We start from the raw sequence: 19,864 nt of genomic DNA, 5'->3' as shown, positions 1-19,864 counted from the left end.
GGGGCCGAGCCGCCGCCCGCGGTCGCGAAGGGCCGCAAAGCCAAGCGCGGCCCCGGGGCGCCCCCGGCTCGCGCCCTCGGGCCCCCGGCCCCCGCCGCTCGGGTCCCCGCCGTGACCCTCTCCGTGACCTCGGTGGCCACCTCGCGGATCAGCCACACGGACAGCAGCTCCGATCTCTCCGACTGCGCCTCCGAACCCTTGTCCGATGAGCAGCGCCTGCTCCCCGCCGCCAGCAGCGACGCCGAGTCCGGCACCGGCTCCAGTGACCGGGAACCCCTGCGCGGGGCCCCCACGCCCAGCTCCGGACCCCGCGGGCCGCCGCCGGGCAGCCCCGAGCCCCCCGCGCTGCTCGCGGCGCCCCCTGTCGCCGGTGCCTGTCTCGGGGGCCGAAGCAGCCCGGGCAGGGGCCCCTCGGGGTCTCCCGGGCCCGGTTCTCAGGAGGATGTTGGGGGCCGGGCGCCACCGGAGCGGATGGTTCTCGGGACCGCCAAGGAGCCAGGCTTGGGCGAACAGCCCCGGCTCTTGGTGGTGGCCGAGGAGGAGGAGTTGCTGAGGGAGATGGAGGAGCTGCGCTCGGAGAACGACTACCTCAAGGTGAGCTTCCGCTGGGGGTGGCAGGTGTCTCGGAGGCGGAGCCTGGATCCTCTGGCTTCCCGGGGGTCCTGCGAGCTCATCTCCTAGGGCCTCGTTAACTCCTAGCCCCGTCTTCTTTGCACCTCCCTGCTACCCAAAGCCACTAGCTTCTGGTAACTAAACCCCAAACTTGGGGGAGGACCTTTAGGTTTGTTCTTTGGTTTTGTTTTGTTGCCTGGCTCTGCTGATGCCTTTGGGGTGGCTATAAATAGTTTTGAATACATCCATCCCTGCGCTGTCACCTGTTGAAGAGGCTTGTCTAGATGCCCAGCTGGGACCCTGCTTGTGTGTGATGTGATTTCCAGGTGTCAGACTTCCCCGCGCAGGTCCTCCTACGAGTTCAGAAAGAGCCGGGGTCCCTTTCAGTCTTCTCCAAGCCCTTGGGGCGTAGCAGAAGGGGGGCTGGTCCTTAGTGATAAACATAATTTAAATCCCAAAGAGGCCCCTTGAACTTTGCGGCCTGTGTTCAGGGACAGCAGCATTTTTATGAGCAGCCCTTTGTCAATGGCTGAGAGTAGGTTTTTCAAAGCCGGTGGTGTCAGGAAAGGACACAGCAGCTCTTTCGAAGGAACTGCGTCCTCCCACACTCTGAGCGTTACCCAATGGGGCCTGCTAGCTATGGTCTTATCTTCTTAGCACTGGGATGGATAATCAGATTCCACGTTCTCTACAGGGCTGGCCTGCAGAGCAGAATATTTAGACAGTGTTAGGGGCAAGTTAAAGAGAGTTGAGGTGATTTGATAAGAGAAAACAAAGGAGGGACAAGGAAAGTGACCTAATTTGTTGTAATCCTCAGGTTACTAAATAACTCCAGGAATGTCAATCTGTTCACACATCTGTCAAGATCTTGTTGAATGTCCTCCACAGTGCCAGGGTGCCCCATGCATCCTGGGTTATGTAATTTGAGCTGTTTGGTTAGCAGGTGGTGAACCTGCCTGAATGAGGCCCTGTCTTGGGACTGGGGTGGAGGAGGTTCAGGTTTTTAAGGATGGGTTGTGAGAAGTCGAGCCGGAATTAACACCTTGACTGTGGGTCCTCTGAACCCATGTCATTTATCAGAAGTTACTCTTGAGTCCAGTAGTTAGGTTATCTTATGCGAAGCAAGGCAGACAGAAGTGAGGGGGGCGCTTTGGGAGACTTCCAAAAATGCATGTGCTTTTTGTCCCTCGGCCTTATGTAATAGATAGCAGAGAGCATTTCAAAGGTGTGGACCTAAGCGGTGTGTGGCTCCCAGCAGGCATCACTCTGCAGATGCCTGGTGGTAGGAAAGGTCCAGCAGCAGCGAGAGACAGGCGGCCTTTGCAGCCCCAGCTGTAAGCTTCAGGCCTTTGCAGCCCCAGCTGTAAGCTTCACCGGCGGCCCACGGCCTACAGTAGTTCTGCTCGGATCAAGTCCAACTTGAGCCTGCTAAGAAAGAGCGTGTGTCCCTGCACCCTTGATCTCAGGGCAAACAACTTAGACGCCGTTTCTAAGTTAGTTCTTGGATGACTGCGGGCTTACCTTGCCTACGTACTTGATCGTAAACATACGATGAGCTCCCCGTGAACTCCCCAGCTGTCGGACACAGGACCTGGTATCGCGTCCCTGACATGTCATTGTCCCTTCGTAACACAGGAACTGGATTTTGCCCACATCCTCCGCGCCCCTTCCCACTAGGTGTAGGACACAGGGCCCAAGTGTGCTGAAAGTAGGATCTGTGCTACAGCCCCTCCACCTTTCAAACCTGCTGCCGTTATGTTTGTCACAACCCCAATTCCTCAGGCAGGATGCTCAGATCAGACACTTAAGGTCTTCCTCAGGGTTATGCTAACAAAATAAAAAAAAAAGTGGGGGGTCTTCTTGCTCTTTGGCCCCTCCTAGCCTGCATGCCAGGCTGCTCCCTGGTTGCTGTTCTGCGTGGTGTGTATCATTCACGGCCTCACAGCTCCTTTACTAGCTTTCCTAGAAGGACCTCTGTTTCCTTCTCATAATGAGTATCTCTCACTGGCCTGCGTTTGAAGGGACATAGAAATCCTGCCAGTAAGGTTTGACTTGCAAGAAGTATTCAGTTGCTTCTTCCCAGCCATCTGTTTGCTGAGTCTTGGGGTTCATCCTTCAGCCTTTCCCTGGACCGCAGCAGAGAGAACTGGTTAGAGGGTGTCTGAAGGCGAGCAGGAAGCCAGAGGAGTTGACTGTGTGTATGCCATGCGTACGCTGGGGGTCCTTCAGAAGCTTCTCTTGTACTAGTTCAACTTTCAAAAGAATAATAAGCCTAGTGGACTTGCCCACAGGTCAGTGAGCCCACCCACTTGCTTAGAAATTGGTTGGACTGTGTATCAGTGAACCCTGATGAAGTGTGGTCGTTTCTTTTTTGCACATGTTTGATGCAATGTTCATGTTTTAAACTTAATTTTGCCTTTTGCTTATTGATATTACACTGGGGTACCTCTGCCCCATCCCCTCAAGGTAGAGAAATATGTGCTTGTTGCACACAACTCCTGAGGTGACTGACTAGTGTTCTCCAGTAAGGCATTTGGTGCAGAGTAACATCTACACATTATTCCAGAGAGAGCACTGTTACCATTTTAGTGCAGAGCTTTCACAGCTGACCAGAGTGTCTGGAATAGGAAAATAAGGTTGACATTATTCTGGGAAGATGTCCCATTGGTAAAGAAATTCAGGGGGCATCTCTTGGACTAGTGTGCTTTCTGTCTTCTGACGCATGGAGCGTGCAGAATCATCCTTGACCCTATCGCTGTTCTTTCATCAAAAAGCACTGGGTAATTACATGAAAAAAAAAAAAAAAAAAGCCTTAGTCCCGGAGGCTTGCTTCTGCATGAAAATACAAGCAGAAATGCACTTGGGGTGTCCTTTGACATTTGATGAACTCACAGATAATATTCAGAAGTTAAGACAAGCATAGCTATCCAAGGCCTTTGGGTCTTTCCCAGACAAATCCAGGCAAGTTCCTGGATGGTGAGGACTCACTTCCACAACAAAACAAAACACTATCTTGGTTCCTCCCTGCCTGGAGTTCTGCTTGAGTGCTCTGGGACAATCAGACAAGCAGGGCTGCTCACTGCCAACATATTAATTACGCCCTCCATTTCTACGGGCTTTTCAGGAGGTTATCTCCGAGTTTTGAAAATGCTCCCAGCCGTCTTACTTTTCACTATGATGTGCTCACGGCATGGCCCTGGACAGCGGACACTCCGTCCTGATGTCCTACATGGTGGCCAAGTTAGGCTAGGAAGGGCTGTTTCTTTCTGCTCTGCTTTCTTTCTCACTGTTATTTTCTTAGAATCGTTTTTACTTAAATGAGGGCAGATGACTGTCTTCTTGGGAGGATTGATTTCTTAAGAGAGACCATTAAGGTTTTAGGTGTTTGGGAATTGAAGCCCTGTCATGTGTGACTCTGCACTGGGGACCACCCCCAACCCCTGAGGTTTAGGGGAGCTTTTTAGTTTCAGTCTGACATGGTTTGTTCTATTTGGCTGGCTGGATGCCAGGTGCTCAGCATGGCCTCAGGGTGGGGTGGTGCGCGTGGGCAAGACCCATCATCATCTTAGTCCTTGGAGGGTCAACTCCTCCTTCCTTTCCCTCCACTCCCCTCCCATTCCCTTTTTTTTGTGGGGGGCTGTTAACATGGATAGCATTCTTTATTCTTTCCCCACATTCTGCTTCCCATAGGCATTCTTTTTCAGCCGTGAAAGCATCAGTATGCTAATCTTAGGTGGCAAGACTTTGTGGTCCAGGACAGTAGCCACCCAGCTGCCGGCTGGACTGTCACTTGGTAAACAATAGTGGCAGTCCCTGGGCCTGCTCGGTTACAGCTGGTCCTCTGCACAAAACATTTCCATTGTCCCAAAGGAAATGAGGCGGATTATTCCTATATGACAAAAGACAGCAGTTTCTGCTTTAAACTCCCCGAAGAGGAGACTATTGCAACAGTAACCAAAGGACTGTTTGTGTTCCCACAGGGTCTGTTTACAAGGAGTTACTAACGCAGAAATACTTACTGGTCCGAGCTTTTAAGTTCACATACAAAGTGATGGGTGGATTTCATTATGGCATTTTCACACACATATGCCGTTCATCTTTGGTTTAGAGAGAGATGGAGATTTGAATATAATTGTTAGTATGACCTAGAGTTTTGGTTAATTTTATCAAGAAATCCTGGATTTGGTACAACTTATGGATAAATTGTTTTAGTCACCTACATTCATGGCACCCATAATTCTTCATATTTGAGGTCTGTTAAATTTGATGTCTGTTATCATTCCTGTGTACGAAAGGACTTAGGTTCCATTTCCAGTACCCAAATCAGGCAGCTCACCATAGCTTTTTAAGGATTCTATGCTTCTGTCCGGAAGGTAACTGCACACATGTGGGTCACATGAACTCATGCAGGCATATACACATAAATAAAGAATAATAGTAAATCTTTGTTTTGGCTTGGTTTTCTAGACAGGGGTTCTCTGTAGCTCTGGCTGTCTTGGAACTTGCTCTGTAGACCAGGCTGGCCTCGAACTTAGTGTTCCACCTGCTGCTGCCTCTCTGAGTGCTGGGATTAAAGGCTTGCACCACCACTGCCCAGCTGAGTAAATCTTAAAAAGAAAGTAATTTGTGCATGTGGAAGACATCAGAATTTTCTACGTTACTTACTATATCGAAATTATATTTGCTGACAACACTGCATGTTCTGCTTTGTTTGCTCTTCTTAAATATATATATATTTTGAAATGGCAGACACCTTTAAGGTTCTGGAACAAACTGTCTCCTGAAGTTTAGCATGTCCTCAGTAAGTTAATGTAAGGTAGTGTTGGTTTGAAAATCACAATCCACCATGACCCTAGTCCAAATAATAGTACTTTTTGTGTTTCAAGGCCCTGCTACCATCATCCGTGGTTAATAATTTGCCTTTGTGGTTAACTGACTTTCACTAGACCTGAAGATCACATTTTTCAAGGCCACAGAGAGAGTTGAAACACCGTCCTCAGTTTACCTTTGGAGCAGGCCTGCTAGGGCAGGAAGGCATTTGAACGTTCAGGCTTCCAGTGTTTGAAACATCTTCACCGGCTGCTGCAGTGTTTTCCTGAGTACCAGTTGCTCTCCTGGATGAGGATGTTTGCCATCCACTCTCAGGCTCTAACCACAGGGCAACTTTTTTTTTTTAGTTTTACATGGATCTTGGGCTTTTAAAAGCACAGTTGTAGGTTTGTTACTGTTCCGCCTGCCCTGCTTGTAACAGCTAATTTGTTGCATTTACTAGAAGCTTTGGTGTCTGGTAGCAGACAGCCATGTTTGCAGTCTAGTTTCCTTAGTAGGTTACAGGCCCTGGCCTCACTCTGGTTTTTTTGTATCTGAAAATGGAGGTTTATTTTAGGGTTGGCAAGCAGAGTAACATGCATAATATAGGATACCTTCCGTTTCAGAAATTTGTGTAAAATATGGGGTTATAGAAACAGTGACTGGAGTGAAGATAATTCTGGTCTTTTTCTAGTTTTCTTTTCAGTTCTACCAATAATGTTGCTGATTATTTGTGCCCAAAATAAAATTGTCTCTTTACACGTGGCCTGTTCAGTGATTGGGAGGTGTCCACACAGAAACCACCACTTTCATCCTAAAGGGAATAAGAACTCGTTTATTCCGGAGCCATTTTGAGTGATTATGGTCTAGGAGCACAGATGGAGGTTATCCCAAATTCCATGTTCCAAGGTGAAAGCAGCTTTACAGGGCTTTTATAGTTTGACCGAACGCTTAAGTCCTATGTCAAGGCAACTTTAAAATACATTGGTGGGTACACCAGAGAGACAGGCACAGTGAAATGGGGGAAGCGTTTCTGTAGGCCCGAGATGCTGAGCTCTTGGAGTGGTGGAAGCCAGTGTGCTGCTAAGTTAATAGCTTTTAGGCAGTTTTAATTTATTATTATGGGGTGTTAGTTTAGATCCAGATTGGGGCAAGGAATGGCTGTTCCAGAAGGCTAGCGCTAGCCCAAGTTAAAGTAATTAGCTTCTGAAGCTACAAAAAGTCTCTCTGCAGGTCCGAAATCCCAATCTGTCTATCAGTCTCTGCAACAGACTACTTCAAGCAGTTTTTTGTTCACAGCCAGATGCCACTTCTTTTCAGGAATTTTTGCTCGCAGAGGTGACGGCGCATCTAAAACAGTTTTTAGCTGGGAATGGTTATTTACTCATCTCTCCAGCATAGCCAGCAGTAGGGCAGGTGTGCGTCTCCTGACGTAATATGTGAAAACTAGGAAACATACTTGTGTTCGAGAACTGTGTCTTCCATCTTCTTATGGATACAGCTGTTTTAAAACCAGAACGGGTGATTCCAGCCATTAATGTCTTGTGTTTTTTTTTTTTTTTTTTTGTTTTGTTTTTGTTTGTTTCTTTGTTTTTGAGTATGGAACTCACTATGTAGACTGGAACTCACAGAGATCTACCTACCTCAGCCTCCTGAGTACTAGGATTAAGGGCATGCACCCTCACACTCAGCAGAATAGATATTTTATTTTTCTTTCTGCTTTTGTTTCTCTGTGTAGCCTTGGCTGTCCTGGCCTTGCTTTGTAAACCAGGCTGGCCTCAAACTCACAGTGATCTACCTGCCTCTGTCTCCCTGAGTGCTGGGATTATAGGCATGTGTGAGTGTTGTTATTTATATTAAAATGATACTATATACACAGCTGATCTTATATGAAAGTTTATTTAGGGGAAGAGAAGCATAAGAGAATTTAACAGGCCTGAGTAAGCCTGTTAAAGCAGAGACAGAGAAAGGGAAGAGAGACTGAAACAGCAAGGGAAGGAGGAAGGGAGCGGGGAGGAAGGGAAGGTGGAAGGGAGAGAGAAGTGGGGGAGGCAGGTCACTTTATCCTGGGCCCCCGGCAGTGGCGACTAATGATGACGTCACGGGTGCCTAAGCAATTTGGGAGGAGGCTAGTACATCAAGATTTGTGAGGTTTTTATTTGACCATTAGAAAGTGGGTAAAGGTTGCTCTCCATATGTGGGTACTTGTGTCTAGTGCTTGTTTGTGTTCAGGCAGGGATATATTTGTGCATGTGCCTGTAGATGCCAGAGGCTGACAATCCGTTTTTACTTTATTCTTTTTCACATAGTCTTTTATTGAACTCGGAACTCACCAATTTGGTTAGATTGGCTGGCCAGCGGAGCACAGGGATCCTGTTGATCAGGATCTTGGACAGTTAGGAGGAGGCTGCAAGCTGGGATTAGGGGGATGGGCTCCCTTGTCTCTTTTCTCAGACTATGTAGCAGAGTTGGGCAGTCTTCCTCCAAGTGTATCCCCGAGTCCTCACATGTTTTCTTCATCTTTATCCACGATGATATCATTTTCAGGATATTTTCCTTTCAGGGTCTTGTCAAGCTGGGGTTCAGATGTTGGGAAATTTTTTCTCTGTTGTAATTAAATCCCCAGCTTTAAGAACAAATCAGGATTATGGAGGGTGGTAAGAGCCCCAAGAACGCTGGAACAAACTGAATAGCAGGGCAAAAGAGGGCTATTTAGGGTGTTCAAGTGTGGGTGAGTGAGCATTTCTTACTTTTCTTGAGCCTCAATATTAGTTGAACAACATAAATAGGAATAACTGAGTACTTATTCTGTAGGCATTTGAATCACCAGTTACTGAACAAATTATGAAAATTTCTAGAATGCGCTCCTTAATGTTCTTTCTAAATAGCTCTTTCTCGAAATAATTTGTGATACTTTATTAGGATATGTATATTCTATATTCTGCAGCTGCATTTACTGGTTTATGGGGTGGTTTCTTAACTAGACTGCAAGATTGGGGCAAAACAATGTTGCAATTAAGTTCGAGTTCCATTGTCTTGCTGATTTGGTCTTTTCTATGTGTTGATGATGTTCCTCTATATTCATTCCACAAATATTTTTGAGAGGCCCCTGTGTACCTTTTGCTTCTCTGGGTACAAAGAAGGGCCAGCTGACAAGGTTTCGGGTTTTTAAAGTTTAAGGGTAGGTTGAAAAACATACATATATACAAATAACACTAAATGGTGATAGAAGGTAGGGGAAGTGTGTGTGTGTGTGTGTGTGTGTGTGTGTGTGTGTGTGTGTGTGTGTCAGAGACAGAGACAGACACACAACCCGGGGCTGGTCAGGGAGTCCTTACCCGTACTTTACACTCTGTGGGAGGGAAGTAAAACAGGTGGGCCTACAGGCCCGGAGGAGCCCTGAGGATGGGTGGGCAGGGCTGTTGGGAGTGACTCTGAGAAAGAAGGCCCTAAGGGTCTTGGTAGTGGGTGGAGGCGTCTAATTTGCATTCTAAGCGGTAACTCTGCAGGTGGAGATAGACTAAGGAAGGATTTGGATGCCTGCCGGGAAGCCGTGAGCCCTGGAAGGATTTGTTTATTACTTGGGATTGAGGCCGAAACCTGAATTGGAATTGGGATTTGGGATCCTGGGAGGAGAGTCACCCACTGAGATGATAATGATGGCTTCCTAGAGTTGGGCTCTAGGGTGGGAGGGAAGCTGGGAGCCAGGGCGAGGCCTCAGTTAAGGACAGGGCTTTAGCTGCAATTCTAGAATCAAGCACTCCAAATTCCTTAGTTCCTTGGGCTAAGGCTGATTTTCTAGACAGCGAAAGACCGAAGAAAGCCGTAACAAAGAACAAAGAACAGACTTGGGTGTTTCGAAGTTGCTGTCCATGAGAGACAGGACCAAGGAGAGAGAACCATAGAAAAATAGCAGATTAGATATCAGGTTACCTCAGGTTACTCTCCTCCCAGGAAAGATTAAAGCTGAGGTGGGGCCTGGGAGTTTGTTTCAACAGCATTGAAACTGGCCTGTTGAGACATTTGGCTATCAGCTCTCCCTGATTTTTCAGAAGGTCACATAACAACACAGTTTTGTTTGGTGGCATGGGAAACTTAGTATGATTTCATTTTGGTATTCAGGCTGATCAGTGTTGGGGCCTAAGGCGGGAGCTGAGTGTGGAACAGTGGGCTCTATAATTTTACATAATGCTTTCTCATTGAGAGAAAGCTCATTTTTTTATTGTAAAAATGGGAGGTATGGGAAATGCGGGATAGGAGACGGGGAGACAAACTCTGTATTTGAAATAATGGGAAACATTTTAGCTCTAACATTTGTATCATGGATTCGAATTTTAGAGATGCTTGCAGGCAGGCTGTAATTCCAGGACAATCAACAGTTATTAGCCTACTAAAGTTTATGTCCAGTGAAGAGGAAGGTCTGTCGGGTTCATCTTAGTACTGAAATTGTGCCTTTGGCTTGAGTTTGAAGGCTTAATTGTTTCCTTTCTGGACATGTAAGGAAATAGAAGCTGTGAGGAGCCATGGTAACTGCTTCAGCTCAGGAGATTTAAACACTTGGTGACACTGTTGTGTCATGTGACAATTTCCAGCGGTTCCTTGCTGTTTAATCCTGTGTGACCACGGCATGTCTAGACCTTTGACATTTAGTGTCCTGGCTGGAGTTGGGTGGGGGTCTGGCTCACCTGAGGTGTCTGGATTCCTAGGACGAGCTGGATGAACTCCGTGCAGAGATGGAAGAGATGAGAGACAGCTATCTAGAAGAGGACGGCTACCAGCTGCAGGAGCTGCGGAGAGAGCTGGACCGAGCTAACAAGAATTGCAGAATCCTGCAGTACCGACTCAGGAAGGCTGAGCAGAAAAGCCTGAAGGTGGCGGAGACGGGGCAGGTGGACGGGGAACTCATCAGAAGCCTGGAGCAGGACTTGAAGGTGAGTGAGGTCACCCAGCCTCCCATGCCTAGGAGTCTGAGACGTTTACTTCCTGCTCTTGCAGGGGACCTGGTTTCGATTCCCAGCATTCACATGGTGGCTTAGAATCCACCTGTAACTCCATGTCCATGATATACGATGCCCTCTTCTGGTCTCAGTGGGCACCAGAAATGAACATGGTGTACAGATATATATGTAGGCAAAATACCTCTACGAAATAAAAATTACCTCTATAAAAAAATACCTCTATAAAATAAAAATTAATAGATCTCAAAGAGAGCAAGAAAGAATGAGAATCACCGGTTGAAGGGGAGTGCAGAGCTGTCATGACCTCATTGTCCAGTCATTTATCTAGATGTGGGTTACACAGAATGTCCTCCAGGCTGTGAGAGTGCGAAATCTCATCTGGCTTTCCGTGTAGCAGGAATAATCTTTGCAGTTCTCTCAGTTGTCAGCCATTAACAAAATTCATTCAGTGTAAGGAAGGGTGATTTATAGTTCTCTTACAGTCTTTCCTCATTCACTCTTAGACAGTAAAGGAGCTTTGGGGTGGAGGGAGGCTCAGCAGTTAAAAGCACCGGCTGCTCTTGCAGAAGACCTGGGTTCCATTCCACATGGTGGTTCACAACCATCCACAGCTTCAGTTCTAGGGCATCTGGCACTATCTCCTGGCCTCCATGAGCACTGCATGTAAAACACGCAGGCAAAACACTCATACACATAAAAATAAAAGAAATAAAGTTTAGAAGAGAAAGTAAAAGCATTTAATTGCCTTAAACATTGCAGTATTTTAAGCATACTGGAGCCACAGAAGACATCTTTAATAACTTGATTATGGACCGTTTACTCCATACAAAATTTTTATTTATTTATTTTTATTGATTCTAGGTTTAATATTGATTTGTTTGACGGGAAACATGTGAGAGCAAGGAGAATTAGCATTCTGATGATGCTGCATGAGGAAACAGCCCTATCCATGCTTTGTCATCATGAAAGCCATGTTCTCCTTCCTAATGTAGTTTCAGGTTTAAATTATTCATTGAGTATCCGTGCTGCGAATTTCTTTTTCTGTTTTTTCTTCTTCTCAGCTTTACACAAAAGAGACACCTCTGAGAAGAGGGACTCTCAGTTGAGAAAATGCTTCCCTAAGATGGGCCTGTAGGCAAGTCAGTAGGACATTTGACTGATGATTGATGTGGGCGAGCCCAGCCCGTTGTGGGCAGTGCCATCTCGGAGCATGTGGTCCTGGGTGGTATAAGAAAGCAGGCTGGCAACCCATGGGGAGCAAGGCCGTGAGCAGCACCCCTCCCTTTTCTTTCCTCCCCAGGTTGCTTTTAGTCACAGCAACAGAGACCCTAGCTAAGACAGTATTCTTTATTCAAAGTGTTCGGGCCTGAAAGTGGCTCAGAGTTTGCAGCACTTCAGATGTTGGATTCTTGGATCGTCTAGTACTCTCTTCTGTCGTGTACTTTCTGAGTTCTTGCTACGATGACTTAATGATTCTGCCTCTGAGGCTGTCTGACTATTCCCTTAGTGTTCCCCAGATGTCATATCCTGGTACGATCCCCGTGTGTCCACTGCAGGTCGCCAAAGACGTGTCTGTGAGATTGCACCACGAGCTGGAGACCGTGGAGGAGAAGCGCGCCAAGGCTGAAGATGACAACGACACGCTCCGGCAGCAGATGATCGAGGTGGAGATATCCAGACAGGCACTTCAGAACGAGCTGGAGAGACTCAGAGAGGTAACACGGAGATGCAGGCGCCGCTAGCAACTGGGGACTCCTCACACCTCACACCTTTTGTTTGTTTGGAAGACAAATAAACAAAAACAAGTCACATAAACACACAGAGGAGAAGAGGATTATGGAGCAAAGACTGTAGATGGTTTGCAAAGCCTGAACTGTTTGCTCACTGGCCTTTTACATAAAAGGCTTTGGAACTCTAGTCTAAATTCATTTCTTACCATTTGCATTCAAATGAGTAGGCCATCAACCCCTTCAGTATGCCCAAGTGCAGTGTATTATTGCTAGAATACAGAATTAAAGAGTAGCTCTCCCCACCCCCACCCCAATCTTTCCTTCTAATGAACTGGGAGGGTATTATGTTTGTTGATCAAAATCACATAAACACCTGAGTGTGATGGCTCATGCCTTTTATAGCCCCAGCACTTGGGAGGCTGAGGCAGGAAGATCTCTGAGTTCAAGGCCAGCCAGGTCTACATAGCCAGCCCCTAGCCACCCAAGGCTACAGAGTTAGACCTTGTCTGAAAACAACAGCAAAAAAGGCTCTCTGAAAATAGATATGTCACACACACACACACACACACACACACACACACACACCCCTATATATCATTCAGCCAGCATGAGTCAAACATAGATATCTATATAAAGATACTTTCCAAAGTTACAGAGTGATTATTCTAGCAAAGTAGTCTAGAAAAAAAGAAAACCATTTCATTTGCATATGCCAATGTAAAGTCCTGGCTTGACTTCCTTTTCGACTTTGTTATAACATTGAAGCTGAGTGTTTTCTTGGAAAACACCCTGTATCCCGATGATGTGAGAAGGCACCAGGGAAGGCTGGTTCAAGCTGGCATGTGACCTGCCAGATAGCCTCATGGAGTACCCCATGCCTTCTGGGTACATTTCTTGTCTCATTCGGGCCGCCCCCCCCCCCCCCCCCGGCCACATGTGGAGCGCCACACTTCGTTTGGGGCTGCAGGCGTGAATGTGCTCTGCAGTCCATCAGGGTGACCAAGGTTTGTGTAGCAGAACACAGATCGCTTCAAAGCCGAGATGCTGCCACCTTAGCTCATGGCCGTGGTGTCTCTGGAAGTGTTGTTCCTTACCTCTCCCTATGTTCCTCTGTAATGTGAGCTCCACTGAACAGGGGCAGGGGTTTGTCCAGTTCACTGTGGGATCCGTGTGCCTGCATGGATGCCTGACACATGCTGAGTGAGGAGCCAACACAGAGATGATGGTGCCGCGCCGTGGCAATCACAGCTTGCTGGGCCTAGGGATGCAGATGCTGCAAGGCTTCACTGTCCAGGAGGCCAGCTGTGAAAGCACGTTCATCTTGAGTAGAGCACGCCCCTTACCTGCTGCCTGGATTCATCCCCAGGCATGAGTCTAGTGATCAGTCTTCTGCCTCATTCACTGCCTCTGGTACCTTTTACTGTCTGCTTTTCCTTTGGTTTAAGTTCTCCAAAACTGCTCTGTTCTACAGGTCCAGCCCTATCAGTGTGTATAGAAAATAATTCAGGAGTATATTTTATAAAATTGATCTCAGTGGATGTGTTGGTGTTAATATTTAGCTATACATATTTTAGTTGCATACATGCACGTAACACATGTACACATGCATGCATGCATACATAGTGATACCAGGACGTTCCAGGAGCCCCACAGAAATTGTAGTCCACAGATGCTCAAGTCTCTTAGATAAAATGGTCTAGTATTTTGATAGAACTTGAGCACATCTTCATACTTTAAATCACTTTTACACTACTCATAATGTCTAATACAATATACTCACTATATAAACAGTTGTTATGTTATTTAGGGATTAATTATAAAAATCTAGTCTAGGTACTAAGATTTACAGCAGTTTGTGTGTGTGTGTGTGTAAGGGAAATGCTTTATGCCTCTGGTTGGTGGACTCTGCCAGTTTGTGGGTCACATGGATACAGAAGACGGGCTACATACATATTTTAAGCAAGGGAAGAGCCTGCATATGTTCAAATGGATTTGTGTTAAGACTTGGGATCCCTTGGGAGGAAGAAATGATTACTATTGCTTTTGACATTAAAAGAAAGGCTGGGAGAAACAGGGGTCATCTTGGAGCCCGGTGCTAGCTCAGGTGTGAAGAGTGAGGGGTGAAGTGGAGGGATCAGCCCCTCCCTTTGAATAAAATTGTCTCCCTCAGAGTTGCAGTCAGTCTGGTGGGATGGTATTTTTATACCAAACTGTTAAGGGATTGTATAACATACAGGAGTCTCCAGAGAGTTAGACACTGGCGGAGACGGCTGGACTCAGAGAGAGAGATGGAGCCAGGGCATGTAGGGTCCCAAGGTGGTTGAAGAGAGATCACTGGGAAATGCCAACTGTTGTCACTGTAGATGGATTACTTTCACAAAAGCTAAGAAATGCACAGTTGAGTTTGCCTCTGGTAAGTTGGTCCTTTGTTGTTTACCTCTGACATTTTGTAAATGGATGCACGGTGACCTGAAAATGCAAGGGCGTTTCCTGCTCCTCTGAATAACAGAGTCCTGAGTGGAGCCACCTGGCCTCAGAGGACCCGAGCAGCCCTGCTCTGCACAGTCCTTGAGAAAAGCTCCATGTTGTTTTTCATAGTTCAGGGCCCTGGTAGACACCACCACACCGTTCCCACACTATAAGCGTCCTTCTGCCTCCTAGCATCCTGCAGTTTCCGGGGCTTTTGGTGGCACAGTCTCCACCCCTCATCCCCATCTTCGGTGATTTGCCACCAGCTTTGGACACTGTTTTGCCTTTTCACTGATAACTGGTTTTGCAAAATCTTTGTAATTAGGTGAATTTGCAGTAGTTATGGGAAACTACTGGCAGCAGGGCCAGCTGTCTAAGGGTTTGGAATTGCCTTGGGTGTGTTTGGGAACCAGATAGAGGTGGTGATACCACACGTGAACTTACCAAATGCTCTTGGTTTATACACTTGAAATGGTTGATTTTATGCTGTGTCAAGATGGCTTTCTTTCTTCTATCATGCTTTACCACTATTTTGGCTGAGGATGTGGGTTGACTGTGCACATTGACCTATTCACAGTTTCCAGTCTTTCTCTCCCTTACACGCCAGGGTTCTGACCGTATCCCTTCAGCCTTAAACTTGCCTGGGCTCTCAGTTGTTTGAGCTTTTAGGGTGAGACAGGGGACTAGTACTACCTGGCCTTCACTCTTTCTTTCCCTGTCCTCCTTCTTCCCCCCTGGATGCAGGCTCCAGATCGGGAAAGGGTTGTCAAAAGAGCGATAAAGGTTTTTCCCTTCTGGTCCTGTTTAAATGAAAACAGGTGTGTCATGGGAAACTCTTTCTCCATTGAAAGAGGGCTGACCTACCTGGCCTGGTCTGCAGGTTGCTTTCTGGGCTTGCTTGTTCATGGTCCCAGCGTCCAGGAACCCAGACCCTTTGAACTGCTGTTCAGGCAGTTGCTCTCCCCAATTCCCCAGTGTGTTGTTTCTTCTCAACTCTGCACCGCGTCGCAGAAAGTAAAAGTGGGTAAATATAGCTTAGCTTCCACTTTTCAGAGATGGTTACCCTTATGTTTCTTTTCATTCTACAGTAACCCCTCCCCCAACTTTCTGAATACGGTTATATTCTAGAGAAAAATATTAACTAGCCAAATTAGTTGGCAATTACAAAGGACATGGATGTGTCATCCCTGTGAAAGAGCCCTGTGGAAAGGAACGTTGAAAGACAAATAGAAAACCAGATCCCGTAGGTTGGTACTTGCAATTTTGAGATTTGGGATGGTTTCCATCTCATAAAATAGAATGAGACCTCCCAGTGGACTGGTGGCCGAGCAGTGGCTTTGTAGAACGGGGACAGGGAAAGCCACAGGGCTTCCTCAGGCAGCCTTCCCGATCTGGGTGTGATGGCAGTGCTGGGTTTGTGCTTAGTAAGTGGGAGGTTGGCTCTTTCATGCCTGGGTGGAGATTGCCGTGTAATTCCATGAGAGTGAAGTTTTAAAATTTCAGGCAACCTGTGGCAGGGAGGATGTTCTGTGCAGTCCCTCTGTACAGAAGTAAAGGTTTGGTGAAATCATGTTTCTCTGTCTGTGGAGCCTACTGTATTTTCAATCCTGTTCTGTTTGTTTGTAATTGATTTATTTATACCCCATTTGTGTATTGCTGCAGTTTGTAGACGTGTATTCTATTTATGTGTTGTTTGAGCTTTTTGAACACTTTATAATCAGGTCTTACTGTAATTATAAATCAGACCATGTCTTTATGTATTTTGAAGCAATATATTTAAAATTTAAATAGATTGCCAGGCAGTGGGGGCACTTGTCTTTAACCCCAGCACTTGGGAGGCAGAGGCAGGCAGATCTCTAAGGTCAAGGTCAGCCTGGTCTACAGTCAGGGCTACACAGAGAAACTTGTCTTCAAAAGCAAATCAATCAATCAATAAAAATTGATTGAGGACTTTCATGACAAATTATCCTCATCATTTGGCAATGACGTCTCTGTTCTAATTTACTGGCTCTTGGTATAAAGTTTCAACTTTTCTCGTTTCTCATCTCTAATAAATATTTTATTGGCATTTGCCTGGGATAGTTTTTTTTTTTTTTTTTTTTTTTTTTTTTTTTTTTTTTTTTTTTTTTGGCTTTTTTCAGTTTCTGATTTCCTATGATTATGTTTTAGGTTATTTCTATGAACCAGAATATAGCTATATTTTTGAAATGACATTTGAAAAGTGCTATTGAACCAATGAATTTAATCCATTTATGTCATTGTGGCTATTAATAGATGTGTCAATTTAGTTCAGTCATATTTTATGATCTTTGTTTTCCATGCATTTTGAATTTTTCTTTTTTTAAATGTTGCCTTTTCTTTGAATTTTTATTTTTTAAAGTCAAATTTTTAAATGTTTATTTAATTGCAGGTGGGCAGGGTGCCATGGTGCCATGGTGCACACATGGAAGTCAGAGGGCAACTTGCGAGCGCTGGTTCTAGTCTTCTATACGTGGGTCTCGAGGATGAAACTTGGGCCCTCTGGCTTGGCAGCATCTGCCTTTACCCCCTGAGCCAGCTCACTGGAACCCTTGTTAATTCTCATGTTTTCTCTCTCAGCTGGGACACAACACGTTGTTTCTGTTGTTAATCTGACTCAGATATTTCACATGCATGCTTGAGTTGAGGTTTAAATTTATTATGCCTGCTTCTTTCTTGAGTAAAACACCCATCTCTTAGAGAGCGGCGGTGCACGCCTGTAATCCCAGCATTCGGAGAGGGAGAGGCAGTCGGATCTCTGTGAGTTTGAGGCCAGCCTGGTCTATGAGGCGAGTCCAGGACAGCCAAGCTACACAGAGAAACCCTGTCTCAAAAAACAAACGAACAAAAGTGTGCCTCCATCCTGGGCTTTTGTTTTTCTTTTTTTAAACGTAGACGATAATATCAGAACTTGGGTCCTCATGCTTGCACAGCAATCACTCAGCCCACTGAACCATCTCCAAGGTCCCACCACTGTTCTTGCCTCTGCTTCTTTCTCCTTCTGTCTCCTTCACACTGACTTGTTACTGTAGCTGTCAGGCATTTTGATTCGTAAATGAGGGCTGAAAATGCTTTTGCTTTTAGTTGAAAGATGTTGAATTAGGTGCAGTGGGAGTCTGTGTCCACACCCCCTTTTTCAGTGCTAAGATTGTGTCTGGTTTGAACCTGTGCAGGCCTCGTGCGTGCCGTCACAGTCTCTGTGAGCTCATGTGTACATAAGCTTTGTCATGTCTGGAATACTATCTTTCCTTGGATACTGTCTTTCCTTGAATACTATCTTTCTACTTCTGAATAGATCCCTGAGCTCTGAGGTGAGGGGTTTGATGGAGGCATCCCATTTAGAACTGAGGGCTCCGAAGTCTCTCTCACTGTCTATACATTGTCCACTTGTGGATTTCTGTGTTTATTCCTGACTATTGCAGAAAGACTTCTGAGGGCCGAGTGATGCTCTGCTCTGTGGGCATAGCAGTATGGCATTAGGATAGTCGTTTTACTGCTGTTTTTCTTTAGCAGAATAATAGGATTAGGTTTTTCTCTAGGCCTCTTAAGCTCATCTCATCTCAGGTTCTTGGCCACTTCAGTAGTATCCGGTATGGATTCCATCTCTTATATCCAATCCAGCAGTGCTTGGCTACTCCTGTAACGTTCGTGCCACTACACCAGTATCTCTTGCAGGCAGGTTACTGTGGTAGTCGTGGGGGTCTGTGGCTGTGTGATATTGAGGGTTCCTTTTTCCCTCTGATGGTGTGAAAAGTACCTTCCAGTACCATGAATTCTAGTTAGCAGTGGCGGAGCGCCAGGTGGGCACCAACTCAGCCTCTCTGCATTTGATAATATAAGTAAGTAGCCTCAGCAATAGCATGCTGCCATCAGATTGTAGGGAGCAACCAACAGCCTGCTGTTAGTCAGAGATAGAGCTCCATTTCTGGCCCCTTGTTAGAATAGCTTGCGTGAATCCGGCCGTCCAAGCTGCACTTGGAGAGATTTTTCCTTTCCAGGCTCCTGAGGGGGACCCCGTTCTCCTCCCCGAGAGATTTTCAGCTCTCCCTCAGCGCACATGCCCCTGTCTCTGAGGGCCTGGAAAGTCTGCCGTTGCCACGCTTGCCCTGAACACACATCCTTGTGCCGGCTGCTCTGGTTGTCAGTCCCTTACTCTTTTCTGACACTGGAGAAGCCTTGTCTTTTCCCCAAGTTCAGCTAAATAGAAATTTTTGTTCGTTGTGTTTTATCGGATGTTTTGGTTATGTGTTGGTTTGCAGGGTCCCAGTGGCTCCACACTGGTGCCTAAACCGGATGTGGCCGTGGGTTTCAGTGGACGTTCTCCCACTAGCAGCTTTGGAGCTTCGAGCGGTCTTCCTGAAGTTCTGCTCACCACTTGGCTCTGGGTCTGGCTCTGGCTCTGGCTCTGGGTCACGCCCCTCCCTCCCCTGCCACGCCCAGCCCCCAATGCTCTCGGGCTTGGTTCTCCCGCTTCTTCTGTGCCAGAGCTTCTGCTGCCTGTCTGCTCCTAGTCTTCCACGCTAGGACTTTGTTTATGGGTCAATATCTTCAAACTGTCAGGGAGTCTGGAGGTGTGGGTGCATAAAATAACAAATAGCTATTGTCCTTCTACCACATTGTGGTAAAATATCATCGTTGCTGTTTCCAGGGTTTGTGGCTCCCCTCGTACACAGAGATTTGCCTGGCGGAGGTGCAGGTAGAGTCTTACCCTGAGCCTCTCCTTAGGACACTGGCTATGTTTTGGGTCAGAGCACTGTCCCCAGCTCAAAAGCTAGTAAATCCCAAGGCAGACTCTCTGCACTCACTCAGGACGACTGTGAAGGAGTAAAGCAGTCCCTGCTTTCTTTTCCCTAGTCATGGTATGCCTTCACGCACGACTGTGTGCGGCAGTGGGTGGCGGGGGAACTCCAGCCAGGGAATAGGAAGGGGAAGAAGTCTGGTGACTTGAGTGATAGACCAGTTGTGTATCCTGTTAAGTTAATAATGGAGTAAAGTGGGATGGAGAGAGGAAGAGGGATTAATGGCGTCTGCTTAAGCTTGTTCCCCAACACTGGAACTTGATGAGAGGTGGCCTGTGGTGTGTGTGTCTGTCTCCTCCTTCTCTCTCTCTCTCTCTCTCTCTGTGTAGGTCTGTGTGGGTGTGTGTACTGTGTGGATGTATAGTGTCTGGGGCCTGCAGGGAAACCACATTCTTTCCCACCGCTCCTGTGAGCCTTTTCTATCTTTCATCCAGACAACAGGTCAGATGTTCCCAGTTGGGAAATGCAG

The 19,864-nt window shown here is 46.6% G+C and overlaps 1 protein-coding gene across 7 annotated transcripts in view; it reads left to right on the top strand.

The window, feature by feature from the left end:
- Positions 1-10: 10 nt before the first annotated feature.
- Positions 11-19,864, top strand: part of Mtcl1 (microtubule crosslinking factor 1) — a 111,695-nt gene continuing 91,841 nt past the window's right edge. For 5 of the 7 annotated variants that reach the window (XM_055610157.1, XM_055610154.1, XM_055610153.1 and 2 more), the window contains exons 1-3: positions 11-594; positions 10,128-10,352; positions 11,936-12,094. In XM_055610157.1, the coding sequence (XP_055466132.1) occupies positions 472-594; positions 10,128-10,352; positions 11,936-12,094 (507 nt within the window). In that variant the 5' untranslated portion in view covers positions 11-471. The remainder of the gene's footprint in view (positions 595-10,127; positions 10,353-11,935; positions 12,095-19,864) is intronic. The other 2 variants (XM_055610152.1, XM_055610156.1) reach the window with 1 other exon arrangement.

The sequence above is a fragment of the Psammomys obesus genome, unplaced genomic scaffold (assembly GCF_907164565.1).
Source record: "Psammomys obesus unplaced genomic scaffold, mPsaObe1.curated_primary_1811, whole genome shotgun sequence".
Lineage (NCBI taxonomy): Eukaryota > Metazoa > Chordata > Mammalia > Rodentia > Muridae > Psammomys > Psammomys obesus.
The sequence above is the reverse complement of the archived record's forward strand: the minus strand, read 5'-3'. Positions and strand labels throughout refer to the sequence as shown.